The 24,990-nt window shown below is 40.4% G+C and overlaps 1 protein-coding gene across 1 annotated transcript in view; it reads right to left on the bottom strand.

Annotated features, from left to right (window-relative positions):
- Positions 1-24,990, bottom strand: part of slc12a5a (solute carrier family 12 member 5a) — a 715,472-nt gene that overhangs the window by 144,417 nt on the left and 546,065 nt on the right. Inside the window, exon 4 of the mRNA XM_069884657.1 lies at positions 6,463-6,609. Coding sequence (XP_069740758.1) covers positions 6,463-6,609 — 147 coding nt within the window. The remainder of the gene's footprint in view (positions 1-6,462; positions 6,610-24,990) is intronic.

Below are 24,990 nucleotides of genomic sequence, written 5' to 3'. Positions count from 1 at the left end.
AAAAGAGTCTGGAAAAACAACCAACTGAAAAACCTCACAAAGATAAGCGTATACAGAGCTGTTGTCATACCCACACTCCTGTTCGGCTCCGAATCATGGGTCCTCTACCGGCACCACCTACGGCTCCTAGAACGCTTCCACCAGCGTTGTCTCCGCTCCATCCTCAACATCCATTGGAGCGCTTACATCCCTAACGTCGAAGTACTCGAGATGGCAGAGGTCGACAGCATCGAGTCCACGCTGCTGAAGATCCAGCTGCGCTGGATGGGTCACGTCTCCAGAATGGAGGACCATCGCCTTCCCAAGATCGTGTCATATGGCGAGCTCTCCACTGGCCACCGTGACAGAGGTGCACCAAAGAAAAGGTACAAGGACTGCCTAAAGAAATCTCTTGGTGCCTGCCACATTGACCACCGCCAGTGGGCTGATATCGCCTCAAACCGTGCATCTTGGCGCCTCACAGTTTGGCGGGCAGCAACCTCCTTTGAAGAAGACCGCAGAGCCCACCTCACTGACAAAAGGCAAAGGAGGAAAAACCCAACACCCAACCCCAACCAACCAATTTTCCCCTGCAACCGCTGCAATCGTGTCTGCCTGTCCCGCATCGGACTTGTCAGCCACAAACGAGCCTGCAGCTGACGTGGACTTTTTACCCCCTACATAAATCTTCGTCCGCGAAGCCAAGCCAAAGAATTGCTTCTTCATGAGAACAGTTTTGAAAAATTGCCAAGAGAATTCTGACTGAACATGGAGGTGAATTCTCCAGTAAATGCTGACCTAAGGATTCCCCCAAAGAATGGCAACATGCAGTCGAAACTCAACCCAAAGGAGAACAATTTTCCACTCACTTCTGGAGATCATAAGCACAAGCCACCCAATTGACCTACAAGCCCCGGTATGTTTTTTGAAGGGTGGGAGGAAATCAGACCACCTGGAGGAAACCCATGCAGACAAGGGAAGAATATACAATCTAGTTAGAGAGAGCGCAGGATTTTAACCCTAATCTTGATTGCTGGTACTGTAACAGTGTTACGCTAACCGCTGTGCCAACCGTGGCTCTCCACGCTGCGATTTTTCCTTCTCCACTGTCTTAGTAGTGCCCTCTTCTTCAGCATCCTCATGCACTGCAGAATGTTATTGAGATGAGGTTGGGAAGTGGCAGAGGCATGTTATAAGAAGTGGGTGGTTGTTACCAAGAGGAATTATTCCTGCTTTTTGTCATTGCGAAACACAATAAGGAAACTCGACTGCGGAGGAGGTGTGAATTGCATCTTTGGGTCACTCACCATCTGCACTGAAATTATGCTATAATTATACCAAGATGGATGCACTAGACTTTTCTCAGAAAACTCTACAATTTTGGAATTCAGATGCTTTGTATGAGTCATGGAGGATTTTTTATGTGCAGCACAGATGTTTGAGAGTGACACTCCATCATGACCTAGATCATCCAAAGAAGCTAGTAAGGAACTTTCTGGAATATACTCATTGTCATGAGCAACTTGGATTACAGTCAAGTGTCAGTGAAGGCAGACCTGATATTTCTCTCTGCCTCTTTGGGCGTCTGAAGAAATTGGTATTTATAAATCTCAAACCTGGCACAAAATACATGGTTACCACATTGCTGTGATCCCTGCCTTTCTGTATGCCTCAGAGATGCACAGAATCTGCAGCAGATACCTCAAATTGCCATCATTATCTTTATAAAATTCTCCAAATCCACTGGTTAGATGAGTGAGCAGCTGGTGGCAGACCCATATGGCCAGCATCGAGGATCTCATTACAATCAGCATATTTCAATGGACAGGCCAGATCATTTGCACATCCGATACCAGTCACCTAAAATAGTTAGCCTAATGTATGTGAGACACTGCCTCAAGAAGGCAGCCAGTATCATAAAGGGCCCACTACCCTGGTCTCAATGCTTCCTTCAGACAGAAGGTACAGAAACCTGAAGACCAGCACTTTTTAGTTCAAGAACAGTCTTTATCCAACAGTTATCGAGGACTTGAATCTCTCCATACTATTCTATACCTAATTATAAACTTGACCACGACCATCAAACGATCTGTTTGCACAATTCAAGTGTCACTTTTTTCTTGCACTAATTGAAACTGTGAATATCTAGCTATCTAGCCTTTTATATTTAGTATCTCTTTTTCTGTCTTGGCATATTGGGGTAATTTAATGTATGCAATTATAATTGGTATATATTATGTACCTGCTTGACTGCAGCAAGTAAGAATTTCCATGCATCTGTATATTGTATTTATGTGTAAGGCAATAAACTCTCATTATCTCTGCCATCCTGTGAGATTACCCAGAGGACAGAAGATGCAAATTAACTATGTTCTCAGTCTTCTTGAATAATTTTGACACCCCACGATTATCCAAAAGAGAGAAGGAGTGTTCTAGTTGGCCTTTTAATTGGGAACTTGCATAAGTTAGATCAAGCCTGTGCTCACCACCCATCCTTCCTGCACCTTTCCCACAGTGCAGAGTTTTTGGATCCTGCCTCGGCCTCTTGAGCTATCCCTGAACCCACAGAACTGAAGTGCCATCAGGAGCCTGAAGATGAGCACTCAGCGGCACAAGGACAGCTTCTTCCCCGCTGTCGTCACCAGAATAGTCAATGAACCAACGACAATGCCTTACCTTTCGTGCCCTATTATTGCCATTATTATTTTATTTTTCATCGTAATGTAGTAACACGGTTATAATCTGAATATTTTCACTGATACCGCTGCAAAAAGCACTGAATTTCATGATAATAAATTCTGATTCTGATTCCCCTCCAATTCTGAGAGTGTGCCTAGGAAGAAGCTGTTGTAATGGGTAGTTAAAACATTGGTGTTGAGACAAGTTCAACTTGTCAGAAAAAAAAATTGCTGTAATGTGAGTGAACATTACAGATTTATAATGAACATCACGCATCATTATGAATAATGTATAAGTACATCCATAATCTACAGCAGTTCACTAAAATAGTGTTTTCTCACTTAACCTCATCTAAACTTATTACCATAATCTGTCCTAATCTCCTTCATATGTTTATCCAGTTTCCCCTTAAATGCATCCACATTTGCCTTCGTTCTCCTTGAGGTAACAAATTCTAAATCAGAGAGAAAACTTTCTGAATTTTCTAGTCAATTTATTGAGTATCTGGTTTTGGACCCATGCATCAGTGGCACTATGGATTAGAAATGTCTATTTGTTGGAAAGTCTTTACCACTTTAGTTTAGTCAAGGTCATCTCTGTGCACAAGCCAGATTGATAGACACTTCATTTTCACTTTCCCTGGCTGGGTTTGTCACACTGAACTGTGTTGTCATTGATGGTGGGAGAATGATTCCTCCATCTGGAGTCACTGAATCATTTAACAGTTATTATTCACACCATCACCCTGCGTCAAGCAGAACTCTTGCCTTCAATCAGTGGTCATGCTGTCTTTTGCTGCCTTTTTCTGGCTTGTATAACGTATTAAAACCAGCCACGGTGACATCAGAGATCAGTGGAACATCAATTGTTCATAAAATGAATGTCAGCCACTTGGGTGGAACTGAAAGCACCTGCCACTGCCTTATACTCAGCTCTAGCATTTTGACATTGCCAACCACACATTGAGTCACATCTTTGGAAGGAGATACTTTAGCTATGGTTTAAATTCTTCACCTATCTCCATCCCTACCAGCAGTGGAGAGTGTGAGAGGCATTAAAATAAGGATTTGGGCTTCTGCAACCTTCCCATTAGATTCAGTGATTTTAATCACGGAGATCCCCAGGTTACAGATGATATGATTTGGGAAGCCTAACTCCACACAAATTTTCCCACACATTTTTAAAACATTATGCAACATGGTAGTAACAATAATAATAATAACATATTTTGTGATATTCATTAATGACTGGATACCATATCGATATCATTATTTTAATTATAAGTAGTGTTAGGGTGGTTATTCAATGTAATGAAAAAATTATGTGGTAGCAAGTGTAGAAGCAATACAATATGGGGTTGCTTCAGAAAACAAATATTTCTGATTTATGGAGAAATCGGCTTATGGGCACTTTTCAGGGATGGAACCCTTGTACAATCCAGAGACTGCCTGTGCTTGCCTGCTTTTTAAAAAAAACAACGAGAGTCCATTATGTACTTCTTTAAAGGTGCAGAGTAGATCTAGTGATCGATGGCTACTATTCTATTAATGGATTCTGATACGGAAAAATAATCCTTGTCAGATCTACTTTTTTGGGCGCTAGACTGGAAGAGGTATGGGGATATGTTTATGGCTTTTACTTTATAGTTCCATCTGTACCAGTGGCAGAGCCCCAGACACTTTCACAACCTTGCTTCTTCATATCCACACTCGCTCACTTCTAATCTTCCCCTATTGTTCCTCTTAAGGTAACCTAGCCAATGATTGGCTAGGTTTGTGTCCCTGGGCTCCTCTGTTCTAGGGCCTTTGGTGTTTATAAGCATCATAGTTAATCCTTTGTGACTGAAGAAAGAGACCTCTGTCAGTCCAGGTCAAGGAAGATGAAATGATAGCCCACGGCCCACTGATGAGTCCCAATATCTTCACATTCACAAAACCACCATTAAACTATTCAGTATAAAGAATTCAACACTTGGGGAATTGGGTGGGTAGGGCTAGGCAGTTGATGGAGGGTTGGTACAGCAGATGATGCTGTGGATAACAGCCATGAGCACATGGTGGAGAGGACCATGCAGATGCCTCAGATCAACAGCAGTAGGGTGCAGTCACTTCAGCTCTCAGCTCACCAGCCTGGATTTATTACAGTGCTTTTGCATAGTATCACATGCAAATGCTCTTGCTTGGTGATCTGCCTACATGAGTGTATAAAAGATGTAGAAATCGTGGAAACTTTTCTGACCCACTAAGGCACTTCAGGCTCAATGTACCCAGTCCACTATTAACTTTCCCACCTGTATTCTGCACATACAGGCATGTGCCTATGGCCCTCATTTGCAGACTTGATCACTGTTCCAGCTCTAAATTTCTTGAAGCTTTTCATTAGGAATGAAGAAAAATAATTGCAACTGTGCAGTCCAAAAAGTCTCTTCAGAAGACAGATCGAAACCCTTTGGCATCCTCCCAGACTCTCTTATGTTTGCTCTTTAATGACAGTCACTGGGGACCTTATAATGATTTGCAATTAAGTGTTGTCTTCACTTATAACAGTGCCTTCCTCTTCTGATAATCAAATTAAAGGGCCCTAATCATATTCCAACCCATAGATCATCCATATGAGGGAACAGAAGTTGTTGAAGCGCAGAATGTTTCAGGCGTCATGGATATTAAAATGCTAAATCCTCTTTGCTGCTTTCCCAAAAGTTGAGGAAAGTTGTAAAAGAAGGAAATTAAATGTGTTTCTAATTCTTCAATCGTCCATTTCCTTAGATTTCTAAAGGTTAAAAATTGGACTTCACACGCTTGTGCAAATTCCCCTGCAAAATAAAAACAGCCTGTATCCAGTTTGAAAATGCGTAATGCTTGTTTATACACAAAGACAAACACTAAATTGGACAGCACGATACCCTGTGGGATCTCAACCAATTTCATGCTCCTCCAATACCTTAATGAGTAGCATTGAGAAAAAAGGCTTCAGCTCAAATGTACACTGATTACACTGACCAACAATTGCTTCCTGAAAAAAAAATGGTGAATATTACAGACAACTTCAAGCTGAACACAAAGATAATTTTAGATGTGCTGTATCTCACTTAGGAAGTTGGAGAAACATTAAATGAACTTTTATTGAATTTAGCAGGTTTAATCGCATAATGATGCCGACACATTGTGTTACTTCAACTGACCTAAAATGTTTTGTCACTGATTTTTGTTTGTACTTAGCTTCTGATGCAAACTTTACAACCGATAATAAGTGCAGTCATACTCCTTAAGCGTATACTCCCACAATTGTAACAGAATGAATCGCAGCTAATTGCCTGAAGAACCTGTGCATCAATATGCATTCATTCATAACTATTACGGTGAGTTCCAAATTTGGGGAGGCTCTGTTCGCACCATCTGCAAATTGATTCTGGGATCTTGGGGACTTCATTTTTTTTAATTCAATGCCTTGTATTGAGTTATACAAACCTTTTCACATTTGGGTTGGCAGTTGTCTATTGGTTGATTGAATAAGATACATTTAATTCAATATTTATCTTGTACAGAGAAGTCACATAACTATCTATAAATTGCCAGAACATTGCTCCATAGCTAGATTTATGTGTTGAATTCAAGTTAGTTTACAACAAAAGCTCTACTTTCAGTTTTTACGCTTTACTATTCTTAAGGGTAAGTGGAAGAAAAGTTCAGTCAGCATTTCATTTGGAAATATTAACAGGATTTAATGCATTTTTTTAGTTTGATGTCATACAATAGATATAACAAATCTGCCAGCTGCGCATGTGGAAAGGGAATGATTACTTACACAGGAGCAGCACAAGAGGACAATGAAGAAAGATTCCATGATTCCACCGGCACCTACAACCCATGTCAGACGCAAGAACAATATGACTCCAAAAATATTTTGCAGGCAGGGAAAGTAGACACCCATGATTGTACCCATTCGTGTAGCCTGCAAGGAAAGGAAAAACAGGAAAACTATTGAATCAGTTCCAGATTGAAATGTTCTATAATTTGCAAATCTTGTAATTAATATCCATCTCAATTATTACACAAGTTACTAGTAGAAGAATTTCACTTCATTAATTTCCTTGCCATATTCTGCAATTGTTCTTCTCAGATTATGCCCACAAATATCAATTCTTACCCAAATGATATAAAATTGAGATCACATTTTGAGACAACTTTTGTTGATCAAATTATTGCATGCTATTTATGATCTTAACTCTGCTCTAATTTCATAACAAAGGCAGTGTAGCAACATGTGCTCAACCTGAGTGGAGGTTCGAGACACTGTTAAGGTTGTGGTGCCTGCCTGTGCTAGGCACAGTCCTCAGTTCAATGCAGAACTGAGGGTCCTCAAGCCCAATTCAGGCACCAATTCCTTTGGACTGACCAGAACCAAGTTGCAAGTTGCTGCGAGATTTTCCAGATCCATGGCAGGTTTTGAGAGTAATCTTCACCAACCACAATGGGCTTATTAAATTTACCAGCATGTGGAGCTGAACTGGAACCAAAGATCTCAATGTCCCTACCTGAGTATTAAAAATGAATAATCTCTTCCTCTTTTTCTCTACTATGTGGGCAAGATGATATTGATAAGCAATAGAGCAGAAACTTGCTCCTTTTTTGTCATTTAAGTAAGAAATGGTTCTTCGACCATTTTGTATTATGGGACAATAAAACAGAAAATCAGAGTTCAAGATGCACCCCATTTTAAGTAAAAATACAATGCTGGAGAAACTCAGTAGGTCAAACAGTGTAGTTTATGTGGCAAGGATAAAGATACAGAACCAACTTTTTGGGTGTTGTGACCCCCTTCATCAAGGTATGAGAAAAATGTAGACATATGCCTGAAAAAAAGGGTGGAGGGAAAGGGGTAGGAGGTGAAGCATTGGCTCACAGGCCGAGAGGATACAGGTGGATAAGGGAGGGAGAGCACAAGAGAAAACAGGGAGGGGGGTAGCTATGTGAATAGAGAAGGAAGGATGTAGAAAGCTAGAAGAAAGATGGAGGGATAGGAGAGAATGGGGAGTGATCTGGCAAAAAAACAGAGAAGTCACTGTTAATACCATCTGGTGGGAGTGCCAAGACTGAATATTTGGTGTTGCTGCTCCAATTTACAGGTGTCTCTGGTTTGGCAGAGCATGAGGCCATGGACAGATATGTCGGCATAAGAGTGGGGTGCAGAATTGAAATGGTTGGCCACTGGGAGATCCCTCTCATTGATGTGGGCGAAGCAAAGGTGCATCTACTCTCTCTGATGTAGAGAAGGCCACAATGAAAGGTTAAGATCATGCACAGTCAGATTCAAGGACAGTTTCTACTGGAACGATCCTTACAAGCGTAAAATTAAGTGGCTTTTTCTCTGTACTAACTGATCTCTCTTGCTAACTCTACACTTCTGTATTTGTCTTACTTGCTAGATTACAATATGTATAGGATATCCAGGTGAACTGATTGCAAATTAACACTGCACTTTGGTGTATGTGACAATAAAGTTGAACTTGAAATGCATTGGAATTTCTTTTCAAGATGCTGCACAACTACAAGTTGTTGTTTACTCTTAAATCGTTCTCATTCACTAATTATTACTGTCAGCATCTACTATTTATTTTCCTTTGACAATAATCGGTTTTGTTTCTTTGGATTACTTTGTTATAAATGAATTTAGAATCAGATTTATATCTGGTGGCTAGGACATTTTTACAGATTGGTTTATACTATGCTGTGTCCTGGAACCTCTCTGGGCTTCCCTTTGTCATTGTCAAGGGATTACTGGAAAATAGTAATCAGACGAACGCACCTGTAATCTTTCCTTACCTGAACACCTGTGTGTACACAGAGAGACAACTGCCTTTGGAAATACTGCAATACCCGCCTGTGAGTCAATTCCCAAAGCAGCTCAGCAGACAATGCTTGCACAAGGGCAGTGCGTTCATTGGCTGGTAACAGCTGTATTTATCTTTCACACCATTTGGTTCTTCCAAGTAACAGCAGGAGGCCTTCACGGAATGTTTCTAACCTGCAGTACGCAGTTGCATCACAAAAACTGTTGGTCTAGACTGCTTTTTTGATCTCTTCCATACCTGCATGATGAGATATGTACGACCTTTACCCTCAAGGATGATTTTTGCAGGCATCATTGATACCATGAACTTGAATGTATAGTTCTGACTTCCAGTTCTAATAGTTCATGAACAAATAGTACTCAGGCATATTGCCAAATCACAGTGCAAATCCAGTCACCTGACTGCCTTGGATCATGATAAAATTCTGAAGTGAATATACACCCACTCCCCAACATGAAAACATCTGGCACTGAATGGCCTGTATTTATGAATGACCATCCAGAGATTCGATCACCCTCAAATCCATCTTATACTGGAGATCTTAATTACATGGAGAAATTAACCAACGTAGAAATTAGAAATATCCAAGTGTCAAATAGTGGAATTGACCCTTTGGCCCACCATATTTGAGCTGACTATGATGTCAAATTAAACTAATCCTCTCTGCCTGCATGTGCTACCTATCCCTCCATTCCCCGTCTGTTCAAGTGATTGTCTAAATGCCTTTATCATATCTCTTCTACCATCTCCCCTGGCCATAAATCCCAGGCCCCTACCATTCTTTTGTGCAAAGAACCTGTGCCGCCCAAATACCCCAATTAACTTTCGACCACGGTATGTTTTGAAAGGTGGGCAGTAACCAGAGCACCCGGAGGAAACTCATGCAGACACAGAGAGAATAAACAAACTCATTGCAGACAGTACTGGATGTGAACCCTAGTCGCTGGTGCTGTAATAGCATTACGTCAACTACAACACTAAACATGTTGCTCAGTTTTCCCCTCAGCCTCTGATATTCCAGAGAAAAGAATCCAAGTTTGTCCAACCTCTCCTTGCAGATAATAAAATCCAATCAACATCAAGTTAGATTTTGTAAACTCTAAACAAATCACTTACCCTCATTAATCTCCATCTCCATCCCCCCCGCCCCACCCCCTCCTTCTCTCTCAGAAATCAACTGGCAGAAAATATTGATGTGAAAGGATGTTGTAACTGTTGCAGGTGAAATGAGGAGGCAGGATGTGATTGCAGTGTCCAGGTAACAAGCAACAGGATGTTTCAGTGAGCTAAAAAAATATCTGTCAACATCATTTAATAAGATACCAACATATTCTAACATTCCAATAACCTGACCTCTAAATTGCTTTCACAAACCTAACTCATTCCTAACAAGGTGCTTAGAATGTTTGCAAAGATTATGTCAGAAAGGTGAAGGAATACACATATCAGGAAATAATTAACTGACTGCATCCCTTTTGACTGCAGGAAAGGTTGTGGGTCGACCTATTAATTGTTTTTAAATTTGAAAGGTTTTGCCAGGGTAGATAATGTTTCCATCCAGGGAGAAGCATAATCAGAGGGCATCTCTCTCAAGAGGTCACCAGGAAACCCAACAGGGAATTTAGAAGGAACCTTTATACCCTAGGAGTGGTGAAGGTTGAGCACATTGATGCTGGAACTGATAAGATGAATAGAATAGTACATTTAAGTAGAAGCTGGATGTGAATGAAGGATTCCCATGAGTTGGCAGTACACTTCATCTTTTCAAGCATGCTTTAAAGAGATCCTGCAATCATTTCCTCTCTCTAGCTGGTAATTATTTTCTGTAATGGAGCATAGAATTTGGTGTCTGTTTTGGAAAACTCAGATTGGGTTGGTGATCGATGTGGTTTGGTTAAATGAAGGGTATCGGTGAATTTGGAGGACTGTGAATACATGACTGGCATATAAATTGACAAGTTTAAAGGCTGAGCTTTGAGTAACCATTCAGTTTCTCACCAAAGCATATAATAGAATGGAACTTATAATTAACATTATTGGTAGTACCTACATTGATAATTCCATGACTTAGAAACATGCAGGAGAACAGGGATCAATGCTGTGTGATAGAACTTGATATTTGTAATGATCTGAAATGGCAAAAGGTTGTCCTAACACCCTGAAATTGATCATGGATGTTATCATCTACATCTACCTTTGATAATGAGGGTATGGGTGCTTCCAGAGAAATTGGAAAACATTCACATTTTCCAGGGAACTTTATTGTTGGAGGGTGATATTGAAGAGTTGGGGCAGAATTGGAGAACTTCTTTGCTCCATGGATATTTAGTGCAAGGCCCACTTTCTCACCTGTTCGAGTGAAAGAATTCGTTAATCGACATATTATTGCTCACATTATACACCTGTCCAGAACATTGAGGCTCTGAGGTCACTGTTTACCTGGGATAATTGGCACCTGAAGATGATTCAGGTTCTGGTTGCTATAGTCTGACACATTCCTCCAATCTAATAGAATATAACATAATTCATTCACCATCTAACAGGATGATTGGTTGACACAATGAAATAAAAACTAAAGGGACATTCCAAATGGTTTTTGAGTCATTAGCTGGCATAGTTATTAGTTATAGTGCAGGACCACCCCATACTTCTCTCCAACATTTTTTCTGGGTATGATACTGATGGTTGCAGACATAGCTGAGTTGACATGGGTTAAATTGGAAAGATCGAGTGAGGAGAAGAGGAGGAACCAGAATAGATGACAGTAGTGGCAAGGCTGGGGGAGGCAGTATGAACTGGGAGAACTTGCAAGAATACTCCAATCACCAGTCTATGAAGTATAGGCAAGGAGATTGTAGGAGTGCTTGTGGTGAGGAACTAAATGATGAAGATAGCTGACAGATTCATGCCAATTATTTGGTCCATGCTTAAGATGTCAAAGGCAATGGTGATTGGAATCATGGTGAGCCAAGATTTAAATAGAAGTGCTGGTCCCATACCTTCAGGAGGTACTGAAGGTCAGGAGGTAGTAGGTGACATAGCCTAAAGTAGGAGGTAATCTGCCAGAATTGAGGGCAGGTGGAATAGATATTCTGGGGTGACAAAAACAATTTACAATGAGAAGAGTAGCGATGTCAAGGAACCCTGAAGATCCATTATGTTTATAGTTGCTGACCATGTACGCTTTTGCAAATATCTGCATAATTTCAAGTTTGATGAAATAATTTAACAATAGTTGAAAGCTGTTATGGTCGGGGTTTGTTACTATTTAGGGTAAATTAATATGCATGTGTACCTTTAAGAACTGTATGTAACATATGATATGATTTTCAATAGATTGTCAATTACACTGAGTCATGGCTTGCTTATACAAAAGATGTCTTAACGATGACTCTTTGACAAGGACTTGCCTTAATGTCCCTGTTGGAATGACTTGCCTTAATGTCCCTGTTGGAATGACTTGCCTTAATGTCCCTGTTGGAATGACTTGCCTTATTGAACAGGAGCATGAAACAGCCGATCGACACTGGTTGGAGGTACTGGTTGGATGGTGGGTGTTTTTCACTGTGCAAAAGTCTTCCTGGGAATGCCCCATGCCTCATGCTCTCAGGACAATATGATTCAAGTTTTCCAACAGAATAGTTACATGGGGAACAGAATCATAATTATATGTTCCTGACACAGAATTTCCATTGAACTCACATCTATGGCATAAGCACAGATTGAATTTCTCAACTGATGGGTTGAAATGGAAATGCTCACAAAGCAATTTATTCCCCGTTAGATCAACTTTTACATATGTGGTTCTGTTAGAAACTTTGCAGTGTTATTTATTTTCTGGTACTGAAATTACTTCCTACTTAGTTTTTCACTTCCCAAGCTTCACAAAATTAGACTCTCTAAATGACAATTTAATTCCAAATTAAAAGCAAGTTTACACGATTTTTTAAAAATTGGAAACCAGAATAAAGCTACCCAGAATAATTTCATTAGGCTATTTCTTGACTTTTTGTAGTCTGTCTGTGAATTGTGCAGCCTAACTGCACATACAATGTTGAAACCTATTGGCTGGAATATATCACCCACATGGCACACATTTCTGGTAATTTTTCATTGTGCATTACAATGAAGTCTCAATTACTCCCAGCCTATAACTCGCGCTCTCCTCAGTTACAATTGCTGTGAGAAATATAATGTTTGCTAAATCTTTGCAAATCATGTGATATGATGTTTGATGCATTATTGTGTTGGCTACTACTTACATTATAGTCTTCACCATTAGCAGGTTAAAGGCTGAATACAAGTGCTGCAAAATATGGCACACTTTGCTTATCTGGAGTGTTTCTTTTCTCTGGAAATAAATATTGACAAAGATATCCAGGCTCAGGAACACAAGTTCTACCTATGGGAAGCCATCATTTGTGTCCTTCATACACAGCTATGCTCTCTAGAAACAATGCCATGATACCAATCATTTATTAATGGTAGAAAAATATACATTAAATCATCGAACCATAGAACATTACAGCACAGAAGCAGGTACCTTCAGCCATTCTAGTCTGTGTCATTCCTTTGTTTTTGCCTAGTCCCACTGACCTGCACCCAGTCCTTAGCCCTCCATTCCTCTCCCAAACATGTACCTGTCCAAATTTTTCATAAATGTTAATAATTGAGCCCACATTCATCACTTCAGCTGGCAGCTCATCCCACGCTCCCACCACTTTTTGTGTGAAGAAGTTCCCTCTCATATTCCCCTAAACTTTTCCCCTTTCACTTTTAACCCATGTCCACTGGTTTGAATCACATCTACCCTCAGTGGAAAAAGCCCAACTACATTTACTCTGTCTATCCCTCTCATAATTTTAAATATCAAATCTCCCCTCGTTTTTCTATGCTTTAGATTCCTAACCTATTTAACCTTTCCCTGTAACTCAGTTCCTGAAGTCTGGGCAATCTCTTAGCAAATCTTCTCTGCACTCTTTCTATCTTATTGATATCTTTCTGTAGTTAGGTGACCAAAACTGAATACAATACTCCAAATTTGGCTTCACCAATGTCTTATACAATTTTACTATAACATCTCAACTCCCATACTCAATACTTTGATTAATGAAGGCCAATATGCCAAAAGCTCTCTTTACAACCCTATCCACATGTGACATCACTTTCAAGGAACTATGTGTCTGGGAGTGCCCTACCATTTACCGTGTCTGTCCTTTCTTGGTTTGTCCTTCAAAAATGCAACTCTTCACACTTGTCTGCATTGAATTCCATCTGCCATTATTTTCATCTCATTTTTCCACCTGGTCCAGATCCAATCTATAAGCTTTGAAAACTTTCATGGTTCACAATGTCTCCAATCTTAGGGTCATCAGCAAACTTGCTGATCCAATTTACCACATTATCATCAAGGTGATTGATATAGATGACAAATAACAATGGTCCCAGCTCTGATTCCTGACTCACACCACTAGTTATAGGCCTCCAGTCTAAGAAGCAACTTCCACCTCTACTCTCTGGCTCTCCTGTCCAGCCATTGTTGAATCAAGTTCACTACTTCACCATGAATACCCAGCACCTGAACCTTCCTGATTAACCTCCCCTGTGGGACATTGTCCATGTAGACAACATACACAGCCTTTCCTTCATCAACTTTCCTGGTAACCTCCTCGAAAAACTATATGATTGGTTAAACATTACCTACCTCGCACTTGACTATACCTAATCAGTCCATGGCTATCTAAATAATTGTATGTCTGATCTCTTAGAACACTTTCCAATAATTGATCTTCCACTGATGTCAGGCTCATCGGCCTATCATTTCTAGGGTTACTATTGGAGACTTTTTTAAACAACGGATCAACGTGAGCTACCCTCCAATCCTCCAGGATCACACCCATAGTTAAGGACATTTTAATTATTTCTGCCAGAGTCCCTGGCAATTTCTAAACTAGGCTCCCTCAATGTCTGAGGGAATATCTTGTCAGGCCTTTGGAATTTATCCACCCTTATTCGCTTTATGATAGCAAACACTTCCTTTTCTTTAATATGTACAGGTTCCATTACTTCACTACTTGTTTTCCTTACTTTCCACAACTCTGTGCCCATTTCGTGAATGAATACTGATTAAACAAAGACATTTACAATCTCTCCCATCTCTTTTGGCTCCATACAAAGCCAAATATTCTAATCTACAAGTGGATAAATTTTGTCATTATCCTTTTGCTCTTAATATACCTGTAGAAGCCCTTAGAATTTTCCTTCACATTGTCTGCCAAAGCAACTTCTTTTACCATTTCTGATATCTTTCTTGAGATTTTTCTTGCATTTTTTATACTCCCCAAAAACTTCATTTGCTCCATGTTGTCTATACTGTAATACACCTCTCTTTAATTCTTAATCACCTCCTTAATCTTTAATCCTTAATACACCTCTCTTTATTCCTCCATACACCACTATTTAATCCTTGCCTTTAATCCTGACAGGAACATACAAACAATGTAATCTCAAAATTTCACTTTTGAAGATCCTCCACTTCCCTTGCAGATCCATTCCTGAAAATAACTTATCCCAATCTGCACTTTCTGGATCATTTCTCATTTCCTCAAAACTGGCCTTCCTCCAATTTAGAATCTTAACTCTAGGCCAATGTGATAGTACAGATTCTATCACCAATGTGTATATGTACCATTTCATCAGATGCAAGGATCGACAATGAGATAGACAACAGACTCGCCAAGGCAAATAGTGCCTTTGGAAGACTACACAAAAGAGTCTGGAAAAAAAAACCAACTGAAAAACCTCACAAAGATAAGCGTATACAGAGCCGTTGTCATACCCACACTCCTGTTCGGCTCCGAATCATGGGTCCTCTACCGGCATCACCTACGGCTCCTAGAACGCTTCCACCAGCGTTGTCTCCGCTCCATCCTCAACATCCATTGGAGCACTTTCATCCCTAACATCGAAGTACTCGAGATGGCAGAGGTCGACAGCATCGAGTCCACGCTGCTGAAGATCCAGCTGCGCTGGATGGGTCATGTCTCCAGAATGGAGGACCATCGCCTTCCCAAGATCGTGTTATATGGCGAGCTCTCCACTGGCCACCGTGACAGAGGTGCACTAAAGAAAAGGTACAAGGACTGCCTAAAGAAATCTCTTGGTGCCTGCCACATTGACCACCGCCAGTGGGCTGATATCGCCTCAAACTGTGCATCTTGGCGCCTCACAGTTTGGCGGGCAGCAACCTCCTTTGAAGAAGACCGCAGAGCCCACCTCACTGACAAAAGGCAAAGGAGGAAAAACCCAACACCCAACCCCAACCAACCAATTTTCCCCTGCAGCCGCTGCAACCGTGTCCGCCTGTCCTGCATCGGACTTGTCAGCCACAAACGAGCCTGCAGCTGACGTGGACTTTTACCCCCTACATAAATCTTCGTCCGCGAAGCCAAGCCAAAGAAAGAATATGTACATATGTACAGATGGGAGTGTAGGATGACTGTGATTGGCTGAGAGTGTATTACAGCCGAGACCTATCCTTCTCCATAATTAACTTGAAACTAATGGCATTATGATCACTGGACCAAAAATGTTCACCTACACATACTTCTGTCTTTTGTCCTATCATGTTCCCTAATAGAAGATCCAGTAATCCATTCTCTCAAGTTGGTACTTCTGTATATTGATTTAGAAAATTTTCCTGAACACCTTTGACAAATTCCAAGCCATCCAGCCCTTTCACAGTATGGGAGTCCCAGTCAAAATGTGGGAAGTTAAAATCTCTTATGTTTCCTGCAGCCATCTGCTTTCTCTCTACAAATTTGTTGCTCCAATTCTCATTGACTATTGGGCAGTCCATAATATAACCTCGTAAGTGTGGTCATGCCTTTCACATTTCTCAGCTCCACCCATATAGCCTCAGTGGATGAGCAATGTGGTATGTCCTGCCTGAGCACAGCTGTGATATTTTTCATGATGAGCAATGCCGCTCCTTCCCCTTTGGTTGCCCCCACTCCCGTTCTATCATATCTAAAGCAATGGAAGTTTGGAACACTGAACTGGCAGTCCTGCCCCTCCTGCAACCCAGTTTCACTAATGGGCACTGAGGTGATAGAGTGTTAGTGATACTCCTAACCACTGAGATGATTGCTGCAGTTGAGGTTAGATTAAGAAAATGGTTGCATGACAAGATTATGAGCTGTTAATAAAATATTGTTCATTCCGAAAGGTCCCAAGTTTCTTTATTACTTAAAAGAAACATCACATCATACCAGGAGTGTGCATTTATCATTATCAGCAAAGAACATGGAAAGCGTGAAGTTTCCTGATGCGGTAAATTGGACTGGAAATGTTGACCATGAGTGGCAGTTGTTTAAGCAATGATTCACACTGTATCTGCAAGCCATTGGACTCAATATCAAAACAAATGCATGGATGATTGCACTGCTATTTACCATCATGGGACCTCAAGCACTAGATGTTTTCAACACATTTGTTTTTGCCAAGGTAGATAACCAGGACAAGTTCGACAAGGTGTCGGGATGTTTGATGAACACTGCTCACCAAAGAAAAATGAAATGTTTGAGTTGTATGTGTTACGCACGTGCACACAGCTGCAAGCAGTAAGCTTCAATCTTTTCTTAATAGACAAAAATAAATGCTAAAACATGCAATTTTGGATCACTGCTAGATTCAAAGATGCATGATCAAATAATGATCAGAATTATTGATAAGAAAATGAGAGAGAGGTTGCTATGAGAGACAAAGCTTAGCTTAGCTGGAGCTGTGAGGATATGCCAAGCCAGTGAATTAGTTCTGCAGCATGCAGAAAAGTTTGGTGTAAGTGCAAATGACAGAGAAAATAAAGGCAAAGCCATAGCCACAGTGTATGGACACACACATAAACAGAGAATGAAAAATAGGAAACAACAAAAAGATGGAGAAACATTCAATAATAAACTATGTGGCACTCAACATGCATCAAAACAGTGCCCAGCCTGTGAAAAAGTCTGTAACAAGTGCAAAGGGCACAATTATTATGCAAAGCAATATTTTTCCAAAGGGAAACAAAACAGAAGAAACTGCCCTCAATGATGCACTCTTTGTTGGCATGGTAGTGCAGCAAGGATTTAAACCAACAGACATTGAACAGGCAAGCATGAACAGAGTTGAGCAGGATAAGTGGACTGTGTGTTTGCGTGCAAATGGAGAAGATATTCCTTTCAAGCTGGACACAGGGGCAAAGGCCAATTTGATCTGTGAGCATGACATCAGGGCAATGAAGATAAAGCCATACATCCAATCAAATTCTGTTCAGCTCAAAGGCTTCAATGGATAGTGCATTGACACAAAAAGTACATTCAGACTAAAGGTTCAAGTTGAAATTAAAAAGCACCACCTAATGTTTACAGTAGTACCAGATGGACATGAATCACTGTTTGGTGACAAAGCATGTGAAACCTTAAGCTTACTCAAAATTGTGTACCACATTAACAGCGCTGATGCACAGAACAACATAGAGAAAATACTGGATCAATTTCCAGATATTTTCAAAGGGTTTAGTGTTCTATCATTAACCTATAAGATACAGTTAAAGGAGGACACACAGCCAACAGTGCATGCCCAAAGGTGGGTTCCAGCACCACAAAAAGAAAAGCTCAATCAGGAACGACAAAATGGCATCACTAGGGGCCATAATGAAAGTGGAGGAGCCCACAGATGGGTGAATCCAATGGTGTGTGTCAAAAAGAAGAATGGTGACCTATGTGTCACATGTGCATGGACCCAAAAGTCTTGAATGCCAATATAAAGAGAGAATATTATCTGATTCTAACCAGGGATGAAATTACAAGTGAGCTGGCTGGTGCAAAGTTTTTCACTAAATTGGATGTTTCTCAGGGATTCTGGCAAATAAAACTGCATGATAATAGCACAAAATACTGTACATTTAATATGTTTGGTCAATACTCCTGTCCGAAGATGCCGTTTGGAATTTCCTCAGCTCTGGAAGTGTTCCACAGGACAAAGGAGCACACCATAGAAGGCATAAATGGGGTACATGTGCACATGGATGACATGATCCTGTGGGGATCCACACAGGAACCACACAACCAGAACCTCATAAAAGTACTACAACACATCCAGAAGTATGGATTAAAGATAATCAAAGAAAAATGTCAGTTTGGTGTGAAGGAAATCACCTTACTGGAATTTAAACTGTCAGAGGCAGGTGTGGAGGCAGACAAGAGCAAGGTGAAAGCAATTTTAGAGGTACCTAGACCCACTGACATAAAAAGGGTATATTGAGAGTTCTGGGAATGATCAATTTCATTGGTAAATTCATATCAAACCTGTCTTCCAAAACAATGTACCCAAGCAAATTATTACATGACAAATGTGAGTTCAAGTGGACAGCCAGTCACAAGGAAGAATGGGGATGACTGAAGACCTTTCTAACTACAGAACCAATGCTTTTGACCTTCTTTGATGCATCCAGAATGACAAAAGTATCTATGGACACTTCAAAAGATGGAATAGGTGCCAAACTACTTCAGGCTGTGGGAGAAGATTGGAGGCTAGTTGCATATGCATCAAGGACGAAGACAACATCTGAATGTCGATATGCACTGATAGAGAAAAAGTGTCTAAATCTGGTCTAAGGGCTTGGGAAATTCCACAGCTATGTGTATAGTCTACCAAAGTTCGCGGCAAACCCAGACCACAACCCATTAATAGCCATAATCAAGAAAAATCTCAGTGAGATGTTGTTGTGAATCCAAAGACTGATGATGAAGCTAAAATGTTATGACTTTGAATAGGTGAATACACCAGGGAAACTTATTGTGAATGCTGATGTGTTATCCAGAGCAATGACAGAGAGTGAAGCACACAATAAGAGTTCCACAGAAACAGATGTGAATCTCCTTGTGAACCTGATCATAGAATCTCTTGCTGTATCTGACATGAAACCCAAGCAGATTGCAGCTGAAACAGAAAATGACACAGTTCTACAGAAGGTCATCAAGAACCTGAATGAAGGATGGCCTAGGGTGAATGTCAGCCATACTATAACATCAGAGCTGAGCTGAGTATTGTCAATGGGCATTATTAATGGGCATTTATTAAGAATTATCATTCTTCAATCACTGTGACAAGAGATGCTGAAAAGGTTGCATGAGGTGCATCTTTGAATGTAAAAATGCAAGAGGAGGGCAAGAACTGTTTATTGGCCAGGGGTAAATTTTGAAATTGACAGAATAGTTTCAAGCTGTAAGAGCTGATTGAAACATTACACAAAGCAGGCAAAGGAACCCCTGATCATAAATAACTTACCAGCAGAACCATGGTATAAAGTTGGGACTGATTTGTTCCACATGGATGAAAAAATTACTTGCAGGTTATTGACTATCTGTTGAACTATTCTGTGATTGCACTAACCTGTCTGCTGCTCGTGTGATCAAATATATGAAATTGATCTTTGAAAGACATGGAATTCCTCAAATTGTCTACAGTGGCAATGGACCATGCTACAGTTGTAGAGAATTCCAGAACTTTGCAGAAGAGTATGATTTTTGACATGTTGACTTCGATTCCTCTGCATCCTCATTCAAATGGTAAAGCAGAGAAAGGAGCTAACATATTTAAACAGCAGCTCAAGAAAGCACAAGACAGTGGCTCAGATCTTTATTTGGCTCTGTTGAGTTACCGAGCTTCATCACTTAAACATGGCATGTCACCTGCTGAGCTCCTGATGAGACAATGACTACATGCAACATTTCCCTACTCTGCAAATCCAAAGAAGAACAGAGATGTCAAATGGAAACAAATGTATCTGCAAAGGAGAACAAAAAGCAAACTATGACAAGTCAGCAAGAAGCTTAGGGCCGCTGGCATAACATGACACAGTGAGATTCAGAGATTCCAACATCTGGGTCAAGAAGGAAGTACACTGTCAGAACAGAGGATAGTCAAATACTGAGGAGGAATCAAAAGAGCCTGCTGAAAACACAAGTGACACTGAAAGAAAATATAAATGCAGATGATCCAGCCTGCCCAGCAACAGATGAAACACCATCAGTGCTAGACAATAGTGGACCAGCAGAGTTGACATAAGCACCTGTGTTAAGAAGATCCACATGCATTATCAAAGCACCTGACAGGCTGAAACTCTAAAATAAAAAGAACTGCATCTTAAAAGTTTGAGCTGCTGATGCTTGTGTTTATTTTTTGTGTTTAACTTTGAATGAATACTGTATTAGTGTGTCATGTTGCTAAATTGAACATCCTAAGGAAAGGGGATGTGGTGATAGAGTGCTAATAAGGGAGTCAGATATGAATTTTGCACTTTGGGTTAGATGAAGAAAATGGATGGACCTCGAGGTTGTGCATTGTTAATAAAATATTGTTAATACCAAAGTTTTATTACTTAAAAGAAATATCACAGCCAGAATGTCATTATTCCACATGCCAATTTATACCATAAGCTTATTTGCCTTTCCTACAATACTCCCTGCATCAAAATAGATCATCTGAGAACATTTGCACCACATACAACCCGTTGTCCTCTAACATTATAAGGAATTTTCACATCATATTTTCCCTCCTCCACTCTATCTGCTCTGGCATTCTGGTTCACCTCCCCTTGCAAATCTAGTTTAATCCCACTGGAGCAGCATTCACAAGGATATTAGTTCCCTTGCAGTTCAGATGCCAAGTGTCCCATCAGGACTGGTCCCACCTTTCTTGGAAGAGAGCCAAATGATCCAGAAACCTGACCCTCCCTCCTTCACTATATCATTAGTCATGTGCTAAGCTGCATTATCCTCCTATTTCTAACCTTACTAACACATGCCACAAATAGCAATCTTGAGACAACAACCCTGGTAGTCCTGTCCCTCAACCTAGTGCCTAATTCCCTGACCTCTCTTTGCAGGATCTCCTCATCCTTCTTACCCACATCATTGGTTCTTATATGAACCAATCTGGCTGCTCACCCTCCCTCTTGAGAATGCCATGAACTCAATCTAAGGTATCTCGGACCCTGGAACCAGGGAGGCAACAAACCATCTGGGATACTCTATCTATTTCACAGAACCTCTTATCTGTCGACCTAACTATGGAATCCTTTATCACTAGAGTTCTCCTCTCTTCCCTTCTGATCCATAGGTCTCCATGCCAGAAACATGATTGCCATGGCTTGTCCCTGGTAGGTCATTTCCTCCCAACAGTATCCAAAATGGTATACTTGCTATTGAGAGGAATGGCCACAGGGGTGCCCTGCACTTTGGTTCTCTTTCCCTCTCCTGAATGTCACCCATCTGCCCTCCTCCTGCCTCCTAGGTGTGATAGTCTCCTTGTAACTCTAGTCTATCACCCCACTCTGCCACCAGAATGATCCAGAATTCATCCAACTCCAACTCTAAATTCTTAACCTGGCTAGTCAGGAGCTGCAGCTGGATGCACTTTTTGCAGTCCAAGTAATTAGGGATACTGCTGGCTTTCCACATTCTGCAAGAGGAACATTCCCCTGCCTTGGCTGCCATTCCCACTGTTTATGACTAGAGAAAAATTTTATATTATATCCAAAACTTGCCCATTCTTGTGCCTACCTGCTGAATCAATTTGGTTCCTAGAATATGGTGGCCATTTCTTACTTCTACTCCTACTATTCTTCACCTTTTACCTGTTCTCAGCAAAGCCTGTTGAGCCAAAGCCTTACAACTCTGACTTGGCCAACTCTGACAATGATCACTCCCTCATTAAACATTTCTAAATGTGAGATTAGGGGACAAATATTTGCTCTATGTAAAGCAACATTTACAGAATTGGGTGCATGGGGATTAAAACCTATGCTGTGGATCTGTCGCTGTATCACATTGGATGAGTTCCTCCTAAGTTTCTCTATTCCCAGCTCAGCCAAGGACAAAGAATACATGATGTCAAAAGAAATGTCACCAGGACACTCTCAAAGCATCTCTGAATAAATAGAACCTGGAATCAAAATAATAGTTTCTCCACTGAAAACTGATGGGGAATGTTAAATATTTGCATTAAAATATTTCTATTGTTTTATATATATATATATTGTTAATACAATTCCCATTCATATTCTCCACCTTCCTGCTATATTTATATTTTCCTCTATGTTCAGTCTCTCCTCCCAGAGTGAAGATCATCCCATTCACTTCCAGATCCATTTTCCTTTCTCTCCTGGTCATTGCTGTTTCTTGATAAATTCATGTACATGAAGCAAGAATGAGGCCAACTTTTAAGCGCTGCATAGGTGATGGGAGTGAATGAGAAGTGGGCAAGTGGGTGGCATTGTGGGAGGCAAGTTGAGTCATGATGGATGTGAATCTCAAAATATCAGTGAATTAAAATGTACTCGAGGGGAAGCTGAGCGACTATAAGAGGGAGATGCTGATCTAGTGAGATGTGAATACTTCTGTAGAGCTTTCTCTGTGTTCTAAATTCTAACTAATGCAACATGAGCATCGAAGGGTACTGTTTCACTGCAGTGCAGAATAACACTTAGGATGAGTCATGGGAATGTTTACTACGCAGAATAATAATACTGAGCAGATTAACCATGCAGCAACCCATCAAAGGATTCAATCGATAGCTGACTGACTCAGAGCAAATTATAATGATCTTTTGAAGGCTGGGATGAGATTAGTATCAATAAATCACTGCCAATTAGCTATGGGTTCTTCATTATGGGCAGATTGCTTGGAGCTTGTGTTATTTCATTCGTGGAAGGAGGATCTTTGTGTTGGGGATGTTCTATACATTGTTTGAGGTCATCTTTAATAAAAGATTAACACAATTTCAGTATATCCAAAGTAAATGATCACTGTACTTTTATGAAAGAACATCGAATCTAAATTTGTATAATGCTAATAAATAATCTTTTTATTGAAATATATTATGATGGCAACTGAAGTGTTCTCGCTTTTTCATTGGCTTTCTTATTTTTTTCTTTCATACATATACAGTAAGTCCCTATGTACCGCATGAGAAGAAGATAGTGTAGCTCGTAGGCATTGTCTCTAGTGGTTAAGGTGAATGACAAAGATTTTTAAAAATAATTTTCTACTTCCTTTTGCTGGTGGTAGAAAAATCTGGCATCTCGATTAAAGCAGAAAATTAAATTTAAGGCTCCAAAGTCAAAATTAATTTTGTCTGGCTTCATGCATCGATGAAACCCCTATGTTGACATCATTGACATTCAGTCAGCTGGGAGGTTATTTGATACCTCACATAATTTTATGGAAATTAATATACAAACAATACTGACCGTTACTCGAATGTTTCTGCATGTGGACTCACACTTCAACTTAGTCAAAATGTATTATTGAAAGTTTAATCACATAACTTACAAGACTAGAACTTCATCTTTTGTTTAAAACATTCAACATAGTAGGATTGGGGTCATCCACTGTTTGCATTTTTTTGGGTTCTATGGGCATAAACTGTCCTATTGCACCCTGAGCACACATGACTGATGTCAGATTTCCAGACGACAGCCCGTGCCTAAAACACCCAGTAAAGCAATCCTTCTCCTCATCCAACATGTGATTACAAATATTTACTTACATTAATATCTCTGTGCTTTGACTCCCAGTTTGTTTGTACTGGCAATTAGCTCTTCAAGGCTCCTGGGCCATCCAGGAGGATTAGCAACCATAAAAGGATTGGAAGTTAACAAGCTTTCACCCCTTTCTCCGTACTGCAACCACCACCCTCGGTCTCCATTCTATCACTGATATTTTTACTCCATGCAACCTCAGGCATTTTGATTTCTTACTTTCCTGGTGCTGATAGAAATTCATTCACCTGAAATATCACATTTGTTTCTTTCCCTACAGATGCTGTCTGTTTGCTGCGTATTTCCAAAGTGTTCTTGTTTTATTTTATAAGGAGACCTGAACTCTCTCAAGTAAACATGGCATTTCCTAGATATAGAAATGTGGTGCAGTGCCACTGATGGAGTGAGATGAAAGATGGAACAACTGATTCAGAAAGGTTGGCTCTTTTTCAAACACAGCAGGAGCTTTTATTAATCCATTGCAGAGTTAAACCATCTGCATACTGGCAGCAGTGTAAAGCCACAGACTATTTGAGCAATTGGGGTACTTTCATCATAATTTGAAATATTTGACTGTACTTCAATCCTGATGTGACCCTTACCAACCACCCTTCTACAAACAAACCTATCTCCCTACCAATCCTTGGATATGACCCCAGATCAAGATCCACTTGATTTTATTTGCTTGGTCCACAATTGTGGAAAAGGCTTACCAAGTTCAAGTCTATTTGCATCAAAGATATATGAGTAGAATATACGTGCATTTGAAAACATGAACCTCCAGATTCAAACACAGTTTCTTTCCTGCTGTTATCAGACTCTTGAATAGACATCCCATTCTTACACTATCTGCTATCTGCTGTACTATGTAGATGTTGACTTGCCTGTATGGGAC

The sequence above is a fragment of the Narcine bancroftii genome, chromosome 6 (genome assembly GCF_036971445.1).
Source record: "Narcine bancroftii isolate sNarBan1 chromosome 6, sNarBan1.hap1, whole genome shotgun sequence".
NCBI lineage: Eukaryota > Metazoa > Chordata > Chondrichthyes > Torpediniformes > Narcinidae > Narcine > Narcine bancroftii.
The sequence above is the reverse complement of the archived record's forward strand: the minus strand, read 5'-3'. Positions and strand labels throughout refer to the sequence as shown.